The sequence below is a fragment of the Lutra lutra genome, chromosome 1, assembly GCF_902655055.1.
Source record: "Lutra lutra chromosome 1, mLutLut1.2, whole genome shotgun sequence".
Lineage (NCBI taxonomy): Eukaryota > Metazoa > Chordata > Mammalia > Carnivora > Mustelidae > Lutra > Lutra lutra.
The window spans coordinates 153,173,268-153,190,863 of record NC_062278.1 but is presented as its reverse complement, the minus strand read 5'-3'; the positions used below and the strand labels follow the sequence as shown (position 1 = coordinate 153,190,863).

At 42.2% G+C, this 17,596-nt stretch overlaps 1 protein-coding gene across 1 annotated transcript; it reads left to right on the top strand.

Annotated features, from left to right (window-relative positions):
- Positions 1 to 1,903: 1,903 nt before the first annotated feature.
- On the top strand, positions 1,904 to 5,631 carry RPL14 (ribosomal protein L14). The gene is made up of 6 exons (XM_047739818.1): positions 1,904 to 2,038; positions 2,545 to 2,646; positions 3,190 to 3,284; positions 4,842 to 4,941; positions 5,036 to 5,089; positions 5,302 to 5,631. Exons 1-6 carry the CDS (start codon positions 1,919 to 1,921, stop codon positions 5,578 to 5,580), a joined length of 750 nt encoding a protein of 249 aa, XP_047595774.1. The 5' UTR covers positions 1,904 to 1,918; the 3' UTR covers positions 5,581 to 5,631.
- Positions 5,632 to 17,596: the final 11,965 nt, after the last annotated feature.

The window sequence follows — 17,596 nt, the reverse complement described above, 5'->3', positions numbered from 1 at the left end:
TGAGCCACCCAGGTGCCCATCTGTATTGTTCTTTATAGTTGCTATTGACTCCATTCCTAACAACTTTTATCCATTGTCTTATTTATGGCCTTTGAGTACTTTCCAGTTTAGGGCTATTACCAAAAAAAAAAAAAAAGTGCTGCTATGAACTTTCTTATTCATGCCTTATGCTTTGAAATTTTTAAAGCAAGTTCCCAAGGCCTAAATACTAACTCATTTACTACCCGTTTATTGAGCCTACTGTACAAAGAAAAAAAAAATGGCCAAGGTCCTCATGCAACTTATTCCAACTGGTACAGAACTACAATCTCTGTGGACAGAAAAATAAGTCAAACAATAGCAATTGTGATGATAGCACTGAGGAAATAAAGTTGAGCTAGAACAGGAGGAAAGGGGGGCGCCTGGGTGGCTCAGTGCGTTAAAGCCTCTGCCTTCAGTTCAGGTCATGATCCCAGGGTCCAGCTCTCTGCTCAGCGGGGAGCCTGCTTCCCCCTCTCTACCTGCCTCTCTGCCTACTTGTGATCTCTCTCTTTCTGTGAAATAAATAAAAAATCTTTAAAAAAATTTTTTAAAAGGGAGGAAGGGGACTAATCTATTTTTTTAATGTGCTAGGTTAAGTCTCTCAGAAGAGATATCTGGAAAAAAAAATAGGAGAGTTGGTTGGCACTGCTATGCAATGAGTATGAACAAAGGAGAGAACATTTCTGGCAGGAGGAGTTACCATGTGAAAAACTCAGATCAGGAGAGAACTTGGCCTGTTCAAGACCAGTGTAGCTGAGGCACAATAAGGATGGGAAAGGAGGAATGGCACAGGTGTGTTTGAATATAGGAGCATATGATGCAGGGCCTTGTAGGCTAGAGTAAGAAATTTAGATTTTATTATTATTTTTTAAGATTTTATTTATTTATTTGAGAGAGCATACGAGTGCAAGTTGGGAGAGCGGCAGAATGAGAGGGAGAAACAGACTTGCTTGCCTAGCAGGGAGCAGGCTGGATCTCAGGACCTCAGGATCTTGACTTGAGCTAAAGGCTTAATAACTGAGCCACCCAGGGACCCCTAAATTTTATTTTAAATACTGTAGAAAACCAATGAAGTGATGTTACTTAACAATGTGACTTAACAATGAAGTGATGTTATCTGACATTCTTTTTAAAAGATCTCTCTGTCTGATGAGCGGAGAATAAGGGAATAGCACACAAGTGCTGTTTAGAGATAAAGGAATCTTCTCAAATGATTGAGAAAAAAATGATAGAACAATAAAGCGAACATAAAATGTTAACGTTTGGGGAGAGGTGCCTGGGCAGCTTAGTCAATTAAGTATCCGACTCTTGATTTCAGCTCAGGTCATGATTTCAGGGTCATACGATCAAGCCCCATGTCAGGCTCTGCACTGGGTGTGGAGCCTGTTTAAGATTCTTTCTCCCTCTGCGTCTCTCTCTCAATAAATAAATTCCCTCTGCGTCTCTCTCTCTCTCTCAATAAAAAAGTAAATAGTGTTAGTATTTGGCGAATCTAAGAGAAGCATTTATGGCAATTATTTGTACTAGTTTTGCAACTTTTCTGTAAGTCTGAATTACTTTAAAATAAAATGTTAACAGAATTGCTGGATCACTTAGGCAGAGAAAAAAAAATCTAGTACTAAGCCATGAGTAACATTTAGACAAAATTCTGAAAATACTTAGTAACGGAAGGAAAAATGGAAGAATGTTAAAAGAAAAATGGAATGTGCACAGTTACAATGAAAGGCACAGGTTCTGTGCTCTTCCTCACCCTAAAGTCGTAAAAGATAACCGGCCTCCCGCTAGACACGGCGTATCACCGAAGCTATTCTCACTACTAGCCTTTGCAAAACGGCAGAAAACTTCCGACACACTCCCTCCCTGTTTTCCCAGTGAGCATGCGTGTGCGTATGCACGTATGACCCCAACCAATAGGTATCCACGTCGGCAGCTCGTTAATCGAAGGGGCGGGGCGCCCTTCTACACATGCGCACGATCGGGCGGTCTTTCTTCCTTCTCGCCGAACGCCGCCAACATGGTGAGTATTTCTGTTTGGGGCTCCTGGTCTGGAGGCCATGCCGCTCCACTTCTGCCTGGTAGGGGGAACTAAAGCTTGGAACGACCCCCATCGGGTCTTAGGTAGCGTGCGGTGAGGGTCCCTGGGCAGGTGGAGCACGGAGTTTAGGAGCTCTCCGGGCTCGCGGCGGACGAGCGCGTGGAGGGCCATGCAGGCCCGGCACGCCTTGGGCCTCGGGAGCGCGCCGTGACCGCCAGAGCCGGAAAGCTGGAGCCGCCCGGGGCGTACCGGGGCCCAACCGGACTGGGTCTTTGGAGGCTCCATATGCTCGAAGGCCAGCGGGAACGCGGCTTTTGCCGCTGTAGGCTCTGCGTATTTTGCCCATCTATCAGGTCGTCCCTTGGCACTTGGGCGTGTTCCTCCTACGTTCTTTTTCGCTATGGTTACACTGCCTGTGACCCGCAAAACTTTATCAACTAAAGAGTATTTTTACTAAGTCTCACTCTGTCCCTTCTTCTCGATTTTAGGTGTTCAGGCGTTTCGTGGAGGTTGGCCGGGTGGCCTACGTCTCCTTTGGGCCTCATGCGGGGAAGCTGGTCGCAATTGTAGATGTTATTGACCAGAACAGAGTAAGTGTAAGGGAAAGTGTCAATTTCACATGCTAATGAAGGATACGCAGCATAGATCGTAATGGTACTTTTCCGAGCGGTCCTCTAAAGTAGGACTGTTCCGGGTAGTAGGTTTATTTTACCATAGAGGAGACAGGCAGTGCAAAATGGGGATTTCAAGCACAGGCTCGAGCTGGCCAAGATCATTGAGTTTGAGTATTAACTTTGCCACTTAACCTAACCAGACCTTTTAATTATGGGTTGAAACATTGGGGAAGTTTAAAGGTGTTCATACACGTGAACTCAGTTCAGAATAAAGCCAGGCACATAGCTCTCAGTGCCCTTGTATGCCATTGTTGGAAACCTAAGGATTAAAGACTTAAAAATTGTCCAGTAAGTTACATGTACTTAGGTTATAGGGTACAGTACTAGTAATAGTTTCATCTTTCTTAAAAGCATTTAAGTAGTCGAGATTTGGTGATTCTGGAAGGACAAATACATAGACGATGTGCTTGAGTTGCTGCTTTGTTCTGCACTGAAATTTTTTGATCTTACTTGTTCTAGGCTTTGGTTGATGGACCTTGCACTCAGGTGAGGAGACAGGCTATGCCTTTCAAGTGCATGCAGCTCACTGACTTCATCCTCAAATTCCCTCACAGGTAACTATCCCCCAACCAATGCCCCTCTCCAGCTTTTCTTGCTTAGTAAAAATTTGCTTAGTTTAATTCAAAACTGTTTTTGCTTTCTTGTTTGTTTCTTGAGAATGGAGTATGCAGTGTTGAAGAGGAAGAGCAATTCAGAAGAGGGATTTTCAGTATAGAAATGGGGGGCCATTGGGTCTTCCACCCTGCCACTTCTCTGGCTTTGTCTTTATCCAGATTTGCCATCCTTTTTCTTGCCATCTTTCAGGATTTACACAACAAAGACCTCCCTAAGGAATTCTGGTCTCCCACACATACTTTTAGTCATCATTAGCTTCAGAACAAAAATACTAATTATTTTCTCTCACAATACTAGTTGTCATCAGTTGAGCTTCTAGTGTGTGGCAGTTATTAAGTATTTGATGTATGTCATCTAGTTTTGACAGCTACTAAGGAAGTTCTATTCCCAGTTCCTTATGGGGAATTGAAGAAATCAGTAGTGATTCTTTCTTTCTTTCTTCTTTTTTTTTTTTTTTAATATTTTATTTGTTTATTGGACAGACAGACATCACAAGTAGGCAGAGAGGCAGGCAGAGAGAGAGGAGGAAGCAGGCTTCCCACAGAGCAGAGAGCCAGATGTGAGGCTCGATCCCAGGACCCGGGATCATGACCTGAGCTGAAGGCAGAGGCCTTAACCCACTGAGCCACCCAGGGGCTCCTGTAGTGATTCTTTCTTGATGGGATGTAAATTATGGAAGTGGTGGTTACTCTTGGGCTGTTTCAGCTACAGTGGCAGTCGCAGTAGAACGTGTTGGTACATGTACTGCTGGTTTATTTTTTAAGCGTGCAGGGTTTTGATACTTGAAATATTTGAAAGGAACTTCAAAATGGTTATAATTAGACGTGGTGTTTGGCCACATCTTTTTTAGCGTTGTACAGCAGGCGTGAGGATTAATTTTACATCATTCTTTATGTAAAGGAAATTGCTTCCTGTATATCCACTGCAGTAGAGTGATGTTATATACAAGATCAGAGGTGATTTTTAAATACAGAAAATGAGCTGGTTTGCATTTTTTATTAAAATGGTGTATTTGAGGAGCTCCTGGCTGCCACAGGCAATAGAGCATGTAACTCTTGATCTTGGGAGTTGTGAGTTCAAGCCCCGTGTTGGACCTAGAGCTTATTTTAAAAATCAGGGGCACCTGGGTGGCTCAGTCGGTTAAGTGTCTGCCTTCGGTTCAGGTCATGATCTCAGGGTCCTGGGATCAGGCCCCGCGTTGGACTCTCTTTCTCCCTCTGTGTTCTCTTTCTCTCTCAAATAAATAAAATCGTTTGGGATTATGAGACATCCTGGTTTAGTGAACGGCGTTCAAGTTAGTAAAATACGAGATATGTGGTGTATGTTGTCAACTTAGAGTTGGAAGTATAATGAGTGGGAAGGGTGTTTTTGGCATTGTTTTGCTGATGGTTTTTAACTTAGGGGGTATAAATTATGCTTTCAGGGGGCTCAAAGCTGTCCTTGGATATATGTGGCTTCAAAGCTGATTCCTTAATCTGATCTTGGCTCTTTCCTAGTGCCCGCCAGAAGTATGTCCGACAAGCCTGGGAGAAGGCAGATATTAATACAAAATGGGCAGCCACGAGATGGGCCAAGAAGATTGAAGCCAGAGAAAGGGTAATGGCTTCGGGTCATTTGAATTGTGACCTTTTCTTTTTTGGAGGGGTGATAGGTGGTATGAGCGATTATTTATTTACTTTATTTTTAACAGAAAGCCAAGATGACTGATTTTGATCGCTATAAAGTCATGAAGGCAAAGAAAATGGTAAGTTTTTAAATTATTACAAGATTTTTATATTCTTACCCCAAACTTGTCTGAGAATTCTGTCTGCCCAAGTTTGGTAGACTACACTTGAATTCATAGGGGTTTTTGACATAAAGTTTGTTTCCTTGCATGTGCATTCTGTACATATAGGATGAGCTGCAAAATAGTTTTTTGTGTGCATACATAATAAATAATATATTGACATTTTTCAGAGGAACAGAATAATCAAGCTTGAAGTTCGGAAGCTACAGAAAGCAGCTCTCCTGAAAGCTTCTCCTAAAAAAGCACTGGCTGCTAAGGGTGCAGCTGCAGCAGCTACTGCGAAGGTTCCAGCCAAAAAGATGGCTGCTGTGGGCAAGAAGGCTCCAGCCCAGAAGGTTCCTGCCCCAAAAGCTGCAGGCCAGAAGGCAGCACCTCCAAAGGCTCAGAAAGGTCAGAAAGCTCCAGCCCAGAAAGCACCTGCTCCAAAGGCATCTGGCAAGAAAGCATAGAAACCATAAGAGCCTTTTAAAGACAAGTAATAAAGGTTGTTTTTGACATGCTGGCGAGTGTGCTTGGTCTGTGACAGAAAGTCCTTTGCCAGGGTCGGGGTTATGGAGCAGATGCTAGGATTGTTCATGTTATCGTTAGAGAGTTGGTTCTTTAGCCCCAGTCTGTCCAGAGTCAGTATAAAGCCATCATAAAATCATAACTAGTGTGCTCGTGGGAAATGGATCATTTAGAGCTCCCAGTGAGTTTTTCTCCTTTTATAAATATACTTCCTATAAATACATTCCAGCAGCTTTTGATGCTTACGAGTTTTCTAAATTTTCTTTAGAAAATACACTGTAGGAAACCAAGGTAAACAAAATATATTATGGTATGATAATTAGTTTCTGTTATTATTCCCTATTATTTTTTTTTTAAGATTTTATTTATTTATTTGACAAACATCACAAGTAGGCAGACGGGGGGGGGGGGGGGAAGCAGGCTCCCTGCTGAGCCAAGAGCCTGATTTGGGGCTTGATCCCAGGACCCTGGGATCATGACACGAGCCAAAGGCAGACGCTTTAACCCACTGAGCCACCCAGTCGCCCCTATTCCCTATTTCTAACCAAAAGCTGGCTTCTGAGCCTCACTGGGACTCATGGGGACAAAATGCTTGGTACTAATAGGTGATAGTACTAGGTTTACTATTGGTTGGTAGGTGATCTAATAGGTTTAGATAGGGGAAATGAAGGCAGTTTGGGGTTACCTGGCCTTTCCAGAAGGGTGGGTAGTTAACAAGGTAAATGGGGATCTTAAGCTACGAGTTGCAAGAAGGCTGGTAATGAAGGTCGGAAATGTGAACTGGCTGGAGAGATCCCAGAACAACATGGCAGGTTAGATTAGATTTATGAGTGCAGCAAGCCATTGAGCATTTCCAAACAGTGATCCCTCAGATTTAGGTCATGGTGTTGGACTGAATCAAGGGAACAATGCTGGGAGGGTCAAAGATGATAAAGGTTTTACAGTATAACTCACCCTGATGGTAGTCTAAACCAAGAAGCCGTAGTGCTGCCATTTAGTAGGCTTTCATGGATTGGGCTGGAAGACAAGTAGTAAGAAAGCCAAATGTGTGGAGTTTCTGATTTGTATTTTTGGTTCATTGTGGAAGAAGAGAGGTGAAGCAAGGTTACTCCAGGGATGAGTTAAAGGCACCACACAGACTTAATCAGGTAGTCTGGTAGGTAATAGATGCTGACAACTTAGATTCAGGTTCTGGCTATGCTGCCCAAGTGCTGTGTGGTTTAGGTATGTTCCTAACTTCAAGCCTGGTTTCTTCCTATGTGGTTTGCTTCATGGAGTAAGGAAGTGAATTAGGCAGCAGAGTGATTTCATAGCAGTATCTGTAATAGTTGCGACACCTCTCTTAAAAACAGATTTGGGGTTCATGGCTATGTGAGCAGTCACTCAAGGTTGCCTGGAGATAAAAACAAAGATTTGTTAAGGGGTGGTGAGGGGAAATCAGGAGGCAAACGTGGAAGCCACGGAAAGTATGTTGGTTATTGTCAAGATGAGGGAAGGAGGGCACCTGGGTGGCTCAGTCCTTAGGCATCTGCCTTCAGCTCAGGTCATGATCCCAGGGTCCTGGAATTGAGCCCTGCATCAGGCTCCCTGCTCAGTGGGAAGCCTGCTTCTCCCTCTCCCACTCCCCCTGCTTGTGTTCCCTCTCTCAGCTGTCTCTGTCAAATAAATAAAACCTTTAGAAAAAAAAAAAAAAGGTGGGGAAGAGGGCAGTGAGGGAAGGAGAAATGTTACATGGAGTTTGGAAGTTTTGGTTTGGTAAAGTTGGAGTGATGGGCACTCCATTGGATTTTGGAATTGCTTTTGGAAAGGCAGCAAATTGGAAAGGAATTCAGGTTTTGAGGAAAGAGGACAGAATGGAGCCTAGAAAAGAGGAGGGATTGGTAACCTTTGCATGAGGAGGAAAAAGAAGTGGGTTTAGAAGCTAGATTTGTAGTTCCACGGTCAGAAAATTGCGCAGTGGCTTGTTGCACACATGAATCTTAACACTAACCTGCCACCTCGTTTTGGGGTCTCTCTAGCCAGTCCACCACAATTCCAACCTTCATACCAGCCTTCTTATTTCTGAGCTCTCTGGTCTCTGAATTTCTGCAGTTAGAAAACAAGGTTATATGCTAAGAAAGGGGAATGAGGGAATGTAGATTTGCAGAAAATGCAGGTTTGAAATTGCTCATCTCAGAGAGAGGAGTGCTGCTGTCAGATTGCCATTGATCTGAAAGGCCCTTACCCTCCAATCCATGTGCTTTCTGTGCTCCGAGGATGAGAATTTAACACCAAGAGGCAGAGCAAGCTTCAAGGTGGAAGCTGCATTTACGCTGCACCTAGTCAGTACTGCAATGTGCAACAGCAGAAATTGGAAATTCCTGTCTAGAGGACTCACAGGAAGGTGACGGAGGTTTAAGGCACTTGGGAAGGAGTAGGAAATACTATAGGTGGGGCCAGAGAATAAAGATAGTTGAGCTAAGTTTTAGTCCTCAGGAAAATCCATCTGGCAGCATAGTTGGAATTGGATTGGGGGATGGAAGAGGAGATCAGGAAGTTATTAAAATACACAGGCATGTAATAATCCACTGATTATAGAGGACTGCACACTTTCAGCTTGGGGAGGATGGCATTAGGAGAGAATATTGATTTCAGAGTCAGATCCAAGTTTCAGTCCTGTCATGCAGACCTAGCTCATTCTTACACTTCACATAAGCCTCATCTAAAGAACAGGGATCCTGATATCCTGCCTTATGTTGTGGCGAGGCTCAAATGGGGTAGAATGAAGACAAAATCCATACCCGAACACCTAACAGTTTTTTTCACACATTAGGTACTCCATATTTGGGTTGAATTATGTTGAGATAAACGGGTCCTCTAGGCAAGAGGATAGTTTGCTACAGTCTATCCTAGACTGTTGGATAGTTTGCTTTTCAGAGAGCCTCTGCGCCTTCAGCAGCCTCCAATTTCCAGGTAATCAGTATCTCCCAACTGTGACACCCCACAAGAATTTGTCTTGAATTCCATTTTCTCTACTTCACATGTTTCTTTACCCCTCATCTGTTGGTATCTTTTAGTACCTAGTATCTAGTACCTAGGTCCACCAGCTAGCTGATTTTTTTTTTATCCAGAATAAACCATGAATACATCTCCATTGTAATAAAATATTGGAATTGAGATTAAAGGGCCCCTTGATTATCTCTACTACAATTATGGTATCTTGCAAAGGAAACCACTGTGTATGTCCTTGCAGACATTCACCATGCATTTACAATAGACATAGAGTTTGCATGTTTTGAACACAAATCTTACTCTGTGTGTATTCTGCAACTTTTTTCTTTTAATACATCCGGAGATCTTAGCTAGTCAGCTCCTATCAATCTACCTAATTCTCTTCTGCATAATTATCCCTAGAGTAAATGTTTGTATGACCTATTGAAGTCATACAATATTGTATGTGGAAGTTTATTTGATTTCTATTGATAAACTTTAAGGATAGTGCCAATTTAAACAGTACTCTGAATATCCTTGCACATTCTTCCTTCTGTCTGAGTCATTTTTACTTGAGGTACATTATCAGTCAGTGCGCTCACTGGGTTGAAGATCGCATGTGTTTTTAAATCACTCCGTCGGTAGGTTCTACCAATCTAGTAACCTTGCTCTATCAATTTACTTCTATCAGCATTGAATGAAGACATTCCTGCCTCACAATCTTGAACTCCTGATATCTTACATTTTTGCCAATCCAATGTGAAAAGTAGTATGTTAATTTGCACTTTCCTGGTCGAATATAGCATTGATTATCCTAGTTTTACATTCTGTTTAGCTATTAAAGCAGATCTTTCCTTAGAGTTATCTTAAATTTTTTTCCTTTAGTAATCTTACACATTTGCAGTTTCACTTTCAGATAAATTTTGCCTTTTTTTTTTTTTTAAAGATTTATCCATTCATTTTAGAGAGAGAGGGAGCGCCTGTGTGCGAGCAGGGTGAGGGGCAGAGGGAAGGAATTTGAAGCAGACTCCCTGTTGAGCATGGAGCCACTGCAGGGCTTGGTCCCATGCATGAGATTATGACTGAGCTGAAACTAAGAGCTGGAACCTCAACCCACCAAGCCACCCAGATGCCCCTCACTTTCAGATAAATTTTAGAATTTGTTTGTTGAGTTACCTAAGTCCTATTGTGATTTTAGGATTGCATTGCATTGCATAGATCTATTGGGGGTGGGGGCCTGCCATGTCTCTGCAATACTGACTTCCATCCAGCAACGTGGTATATCTCCCAATTACTCAGGTCTTATACCCTTTTCAGAATTTGTATGTATCTCAGTTTTTCCCAGTAATTTTGAACTGGAACCTTTTAAAATTAGACATTAATGGATATAAAAGTGCTATGAATTTTTTTATATGTCCACACTGCTGACCTTCTTTACTAGTTCTAAGAGATTTTTTTTAGTTGGTTTTCTTGGGTTTTTATTGGCTTACTAAAAAGTAATCTCTATGCCCAATGTAGGACTTGAACTGACACCCCTGAGATCAAGAGTCATGCTTTACCAACCTAGCCAGCCGGGTGCCCCTAATGAATTATGTATGCAGATGATCATGTAGACAGCTTCTCTCATAATAAAATAGCACTCTATCTCAGTAGGTGAAGTTAGTCTCAGAAAAACAATAGATTTTTAGGTGTTTTAATGGATAAACACTGCAACTTCTTTTTTTTTTTTAAGATTTTATTTATTTATTTGATAGAGATCACAAGTAGGCAGAGAAGCAGACAGAGAAGAGAAGTAGGCTCTCCGCTCTGCTGAGCGGAGAGCCCAATGCGGGACTCGATCCCAGGACCCTGAGCTCATGACCTGAGCCAAAGGCAGAGGCTTTAACCCACTGAGCCACCCAGGTGCCCCAACGCTGCAACTTCTTTCAAATGTATTTTCTTGCCACTCCTTCAAATAAATATCTTGAAGATTACCAACCCTGTCGAGTACCACAAAGTCTTACCTCAGATACCTGAGTGTTACAAGACCCTCAAGACCATTTTTGGAAAGGAAGACCTCATTCCATACTTCTGTATAAAACAAGGGCACCTGGGACACCTGGGTGGCTCAGTTGGTTGAGTGGCTGCCTTCGGCTCAGGTCATGATCCCAGCGTCCTGGGATCGAGTCCCACATCGGGCTCCTTGCTCAGCGGGGAGCCTGCTTCTCCCTCTGCTTCTGCCTGCCTCATGGCCTACTTGTGATCTCTCTCTCTGACAAATAAATAAAATCTTAAAAAAAAAAAAAAAAAAAAAAAAAAAAAAACAAGGGCACCTGAGTGGCTCAGTTAAGCGACTGCCTTCGGCAGGTCATGATCCCAGGGTCCTGGGATTTAGTCCCACATTGGGCTCTTGCTCAGTGGGAAGCCTGCTCCTCCTCCTGCTTGTGCTTGTGCACTCTCTCTCTCTCTGTGTCAAATAAATAAATAAAATCTTAAAAAAACAAATCCTATAACTGGTATGCAAAAGAATAAGAGTCTGTATCAATTCTGATAATAGTTAATCCTGATTTTAGTTTTATCAATTCTACTAATTGTTACTCAAAAGGTTATTTAAATTATTTAAATTCTTCATATCATGTATTTTTGGTTATTTGATTTTGAGAGAGTTGTGTTAAAACTCTGTTTATAAGTATGGACTTGCTCATTATATTTCTATCAGGTTTTTGCTTTACATATATTAAAATGATGTTAGAGACATAAAGATCAGCTGTAATTAGACCTTCATGTTATTAGCTTTTTTCCCAATACATGTGTCTCTCTCTCTCTCTTTTTTTTTTTTAAGATTTTATTTATTTGAGAGAGACAGTGAGAGAGAGCATGAAAGGGAAGAGGTCAGAGGGAGAAGCAGACTTCCCGTGGTGCTGGAAGCCCGATGCAGGACTCCATTCTGAGACTCTGGGATCATGACCTGATCTGAAGGCAGTTGCCTAACCAGCTGAGCCACCGAGGTGCCCAAGTGTCTCTCTTTTAATACTTTCTTCCTCAAATTGTTTTTTCAGATGTTAATATTGTCATACCTGCTTTCATTTTGTCAGCAATCATTTGATAGATCTTTTTCTATCCTTTTATTTTCAGTGTCACCATGTCATTTTTTTTCTTTCTGCTGTGTCACGTGAATAGATTACAACTGTTTTTTAATCTGAGTCTGTCCATACATCAGTGCAAGCCATTTATGTGCACTGCATTTCATTACCCTATAATTAGACTTCTGTCATCTCTGTTTTCTACTTGCTGACCTCTGGTGTATTCCCCCTCCTCCCCTACATTTCCACCCTTTGTTTCTTGAATTGGTTTGGAAGTCACATACCTTCTATTTCTGTTACTCTTCATCCACAGAATTAAACTGTATTTATTAATTAAAGATTATCTGTATCTTTTACCCACCCTCACTGAACAATATTTAAAGAGGCAACATGAGGCACCTGCGTGGCTCCGTTAGTTAAGCAGTCAATTAGCTCAACTCTTGATCGCAGGGTTGTGAGTTCAAGCCCCACATTGGGCTTCATGCTGGATGTGGAGCCTACTTAAATTAATTAATTAGTTAATTAATTAATTAAAGAGGCAACATATATTTAATTTAATATCCTTTACTAATTGCTTGGTTTACCACTGCTGCTTCTGTCCCACCTCTTCCTCTTAGATTCATGAATTTATCTTTTTTTTTTTTAATTTTCATGGACTGCATCCTCCAAGTATTTCTTTTAGTTAGCATTCATGAGTGATGAACTTTCTGAATACTTGCCTGTCTGAAAATAACTCTTAATTTCCCTTGTACATTTGAATTATTTCTTATTACAGCATTTCTGATAGCAAACATGAGGTTTTGGTTTTTTTTTCCCCACACAACAGCCAATTTTCTAACTCTCTAGACACCAACTGGGTATCCTACAAATCAGGTTAGTTCTTTTTTTTTTCTTTAAGTAGGCTCTATGCCCAGCATGGAGCCCAGTGTGGGACTTGAACTAATGACCCTGAGATCAAGAACTGAGCTGAGACCAAGAGTCGGATGCTTAACAGTCTGAGCCACCCAGGTGTCCCGAAATCAATTTGGTTCTGGCACTGCCCAGAGTTACGGTCGATGCCCAGAGCTTAAGGGGTCTGCCCCACTTCAGATACTGATTGCAAGTCCCAGTCCTTCTGCACTTCTGACTATCCAGCTATACGTTGGAGTTCCCATGACCCCTCCTCAGGTTTGGTAACTTAGGAATGGCTTGCAGAACTCAGGAAAACACTTTACTTACTATTAACAGCTTATTACAGGAATACAACTCAGGAGCAGCCAAATGGAAGAACTGCATAGGGTGAGGTGTGAGGGAAGGGCAAGGAGTGCATGTGCCCTCTCCAGCTCGTCACCTCCCCAGCACCTTGATGTGTTCACCAGCCTGGAAGCTCTCTGAACGGCCCCCAACCCATTAGTGTTTTTAATGGAGGATCATTATGTAGGCATAATTGATTAAGTCATTGACCACTGGTGATCAACTCAATCTCCAGCCTCTTTCCAGTCCAGGGGATGGGGGCGAAACTTCTAGTCACATGGCTGGTTCCTCTGGCGACCAGCCCCTCCCTATTCCTGAAGCTCTCTAGGACCCCCAGCCACCAGTCTCCATTAGCATGCAAAACTACACTCTTTTTTTCTTTTTTTAAGATTTTTAAAATTTATTTGACAGAGATCACAGGTAGGCAGAGAGGCAGGCAGAAAGAGAGGGGGAGGCAGGCTTCCTGCTGAGCAGAGAGCCCGATGTGGGGCTCCATCCCAGAACCCTGGGATCATGACCTGAGCTGAAGGCAGAGGCTGTAATCCACTGAGCCACCCAGGCACCCGGCAAAATGACACTTTTACTACCCCCCCCCCCCCGAGATTCAAAGGGTTTTAGAAGCTTCCTATGTCAGGAACCAGGGAGAAAGATGAAATGTTGTAACAGAAGATGCTCCTATCATCCCTATCTCTCAAGAAATTACAGAGGTTTTAGGAATTCTATGCCAGAAACTGGGGAAGAAGACCAAATAAATATTTCTTTATTACATCACAGTATTACATTTTGTGTCTATGTAATAGTTCAGCTCTTTAGGGTTTTAGATTCAAAATGGTTTTCTTTTAGAACATTGTAGAACATCCTCCACTGCCCTTACATGGACTAAGTACTGTTAGTAAAAGCAGATTTAGGAACAAGAATCCATTCACTTCTTTGTTCCAGCCACTTCACACAAGTCTCATTTCCTTTTCACAATATTCCTATTTTCAGAAGAAACTAAGAGATGAAACAAGTTGATTCCTTTAGTAAATATTTTTAGAGTGCCTATTAAAAGAGATCACAGTCTACTTGAAAGAATGACACTGAGAAAGCCGATGTCAGCAGTGTAGTAAGCACTGTTACTGGGGTAGGCAAGTGGAGTCCAGAAGACCATCACGTAGGACATCAGAAAAGACTTCTCTGCGAGACTTGGGTGGCTCAGTTAGTTAAGCATCTGCCTTCAGCTCAGTTCATGATCCCAGGGTCTTGGGATCCAGTCCTACATTGGGCAGCATGGGTCTCCCTGCTCAACGGAGAGCCTGTTTCTTCCTCTCCCTCTGTTAGCTCTCCCTGCTTGTGCTCTCTCTATCAAATAAATAAATAAAATCTTTAAAAAAAAAAAAGGAAGACTTCTTCAAGTGACAGCTATTCTACTTTTCCTATCAAATTTTTATTTAAATTCTAGGTAGTTAACATACAGGGCAATACAGGTTTCAGAAGTAGAATTCAGAAATTCATCACTTACATACAACACCTAGTGCTCATCACAAGTGCCCTCCTTAATCTCTATCACCCATCTACCCCATCCCCCATCCACTTCCCTCCATCAGTCCTTGGTTTGTTCTCCATTGTCAAGAATCTCTTATGGCTTGCTTCCCTCTCCTTTCTTCCCCCTTCCCGTATGTTCATCTGTTTTGTTTCTTAAATTCCACATATGTGTGAAATCATATAGTATTTGTGTTCCTCTGATTTATTTCACTTAGCATAATGTACTCCAGCTCCATCCACATCATTGCAAATGGCAAGATTTCATTCTTTTTGATGGCTGAGTCATATTCCCTTGTACATATATGCCATGTCTTCTTTTGTCCATTCGATGGATACCCAATCAATGGACATTTGGGCTCTTTCTTTAGTTTGGCTATTGTTGTTAAGGCTACTATAAACATTAGGGTGCATGTGTCCCTTCGAATCTGTATTTTTTTTTTTTTAAGATTTTATTTATTCATTTGACAGAGAGATCACAAGCAGGCAGAGAGGCAGTCAGAGAGAGGAGGAAGCAGGCTCCCCGCCAAGCAGAGAGCCCGATGCGGGCCTCGATCCCAGGACCCTGGGACCATGACCCGAGCCGAAGGCAGAGGCCCTAACCCACTGAGCCACCCAGGCGCCCTCGAATCTGTATTTTTGTATTCTTTTGCTATTTTGTATTCTTTTAGTAGTGCAATTGCTGGATTGTAGGGTAGTTCTATTTTTAACTTTTTGAGGAACCTCCATACTGTTCTTCAGAGTGCTTGTACCAGTTAGCATTCCCACCAACAGTGTAAGAGGGTTCCCCTTTCTCCACATCCTCCCCAACATCTGTTGTTTCCTGAGTTGTTCATTTTAGTCATTCTGACAGGTGTGACGTAGTAGCTCATTGTGGCTTTGATTTGAATTTCCTTGATGATGAGTGATGTTGAGCATCTTTTTACGGGTCTGTTAGCCATCTGGATGTATTCAATGGAAAAATGTCTATTCATGACTTCTGCCATTTCTTAACAAGATTACTTGTTTTTTGGGTGTTGAGTTTGATAAGTTCTTTACAGATTTTAGATTCTAGCCCTTTGTTAGATATGTCATTTGCAAATATCTTCTCCCATTCTGTAGGCCTTTTAGTTTTGTCATTTAATTCCTTTGTTGTGCAGAAGATTTCTATCTTAATGAAGTCCCAATAGTTCATTTTTGCTTTGGTTTCCCTTGCCTCCAGCGATGTATCTAGTAAGAAGTTGTTGCAGCTGGGGTGCTTGGGTGGCACAGTCGCTGGGCTTCTGCCTTTGGCTCAGGTCATGATCCCAGGGTCCTGGGATGGAGCCTTGCACTGGGCTTCTTACTCCACTGAAAGCCTGCTTCTCCCTCTTTCCATGTTGTGTTCCCTCTCTCTCTGTCAAATAAATAAATAAAATCTTAAAAAAAAAAAAAAAAAAGTTGTTGCAGCCGAGCTTGGAGAGGTTGCTGCCTATGTTCTCCTCCAGGATTTGATGACTTCCTGTCTTACACGTAGGTCTTTTATTCATTTTGAATTTATTTTTGTGTATGGCATAAGAAAGTGTCCTTTCATTCTTCTGCATGTGGCTGTCCAGTTCTCTCCACACCATTTATTGAAGAGGCTTTTTTCCATTGGATATTTTTCCCTGCTTTGTAGAAGTTTAGTTGACCATAGAGTTGTGGGTCCGATTTTGGGTTTTCTATTCTGTTCCATTGATCTATGTGTCTGTTTTTGTGCTACTACTGTACTGTCTGATGACTACAGCTTTGTAATATAGCTTGAAGTCTGGAACTGATGCCTCCTGCTTTGCTCTTCTTTTTCAGGATTACTTTGGCTATTTGGCGTCTTTTGTGGTTCCATACACATTTTAGGATTGCTCTAGATCTGTGAAAAATTCTGGTGGTATTTTTAAAAATATTTTATTTATTTATTTAAGAGAGAGAGAACATGAGCTGGGGGAATGGCAGAGGGAGAAGGAGAAGCCAACTCCCCTATGAGCAGGGAGTCTGATGGGAGGCTGGATCCCAGAACACTGGTATCATGACCTAAGCCAAAGTCTGCCACACTTAACCGTCTGAGCCACCCAGGTACCCCTGCTGGTGGTATTTCGATAAGGATTGCATTAAATGTATAGATTGCTTTGGGTAGTATAGCCATTTTAACAACATTTGTTCTTGGGGTGCTTGGGTGGCTCAGTGGGTTAAAGCCTCTGCCATCGGCTCAGGTCCTGATTCTGGGGTCCTGGGATCAAGCCTGCATCAGGCTCTCTGCTCAAGGGAGCCTGGTTGCACCTCTGCCTCTCTGCCTACTTGTGATCTTTGCCTGTCAAATAAATAAATAAAACCTTTAAAAAAATGTTTGCTCTTCCAATCCATAAGCATGGAATATGTTTCTATTATTGTGACCTCTTCAGTTTCTTTTGTGAGTTTTCAGAGTACGGGTCTTTTACCTCTTTGGTTAAGTTTATTCCTAGGTACCTTATTAATTTTGGTACAATTGTAAATGGGATCTATTCCTTGATTCCTTTTTCTTTTGCTTCATGATTGGTGTGTAGAAATGGAATAGATTTCTGTACATTGATTTTTTTTTAAGATTTTATTTATTTATTTGACAGACAGAGATCACAAGTAGGCAGAGAGGCAGGCAGGAGGTGGGGTGAGCAGACTCCCTGCTGAGCAGAGAGCCAGATGCAGCCCAGGGCCCAGGACCCTGGGATCATGACCTGAGCCAGGCTAAAGGCAGAGGCTTAACCCACTGAGCCACCCAGGCGCCCCTGTACGTTGATTTTATATCCTGTGACTTTGCTGAATTCATTTATTAGTTTTAGGATTTTTTGGTGGAGTCTTTTGGGTTTTCTAAATAGGATATCATGTTGCAAGTGATAGCTATTCTTGAATCTGAAGGTTTGGTGACAATACAGTATCTGCAAAATCAGATACTTTTGAAGGTTTTTTATTTGTTTGTTTAACGATTTTACTTATTTATTTGAGAGAGAGACAGTGAGAGAGAGCATGAGAGGGGAGAAGGTCAGAGGGGGAAGCAGACTCCCTGTGGAGCTGGGAGCCACATGTGGGACTCGATTCCGGGATTCCGAGATCATGAGCCAAGCCGAAGGCAGTTGCTTAACCAACTGAGCCACCCAGGTGCCCTTTTGAAGAGTTTTTAAAAGCAGAACTGTGCCATGACCAGATT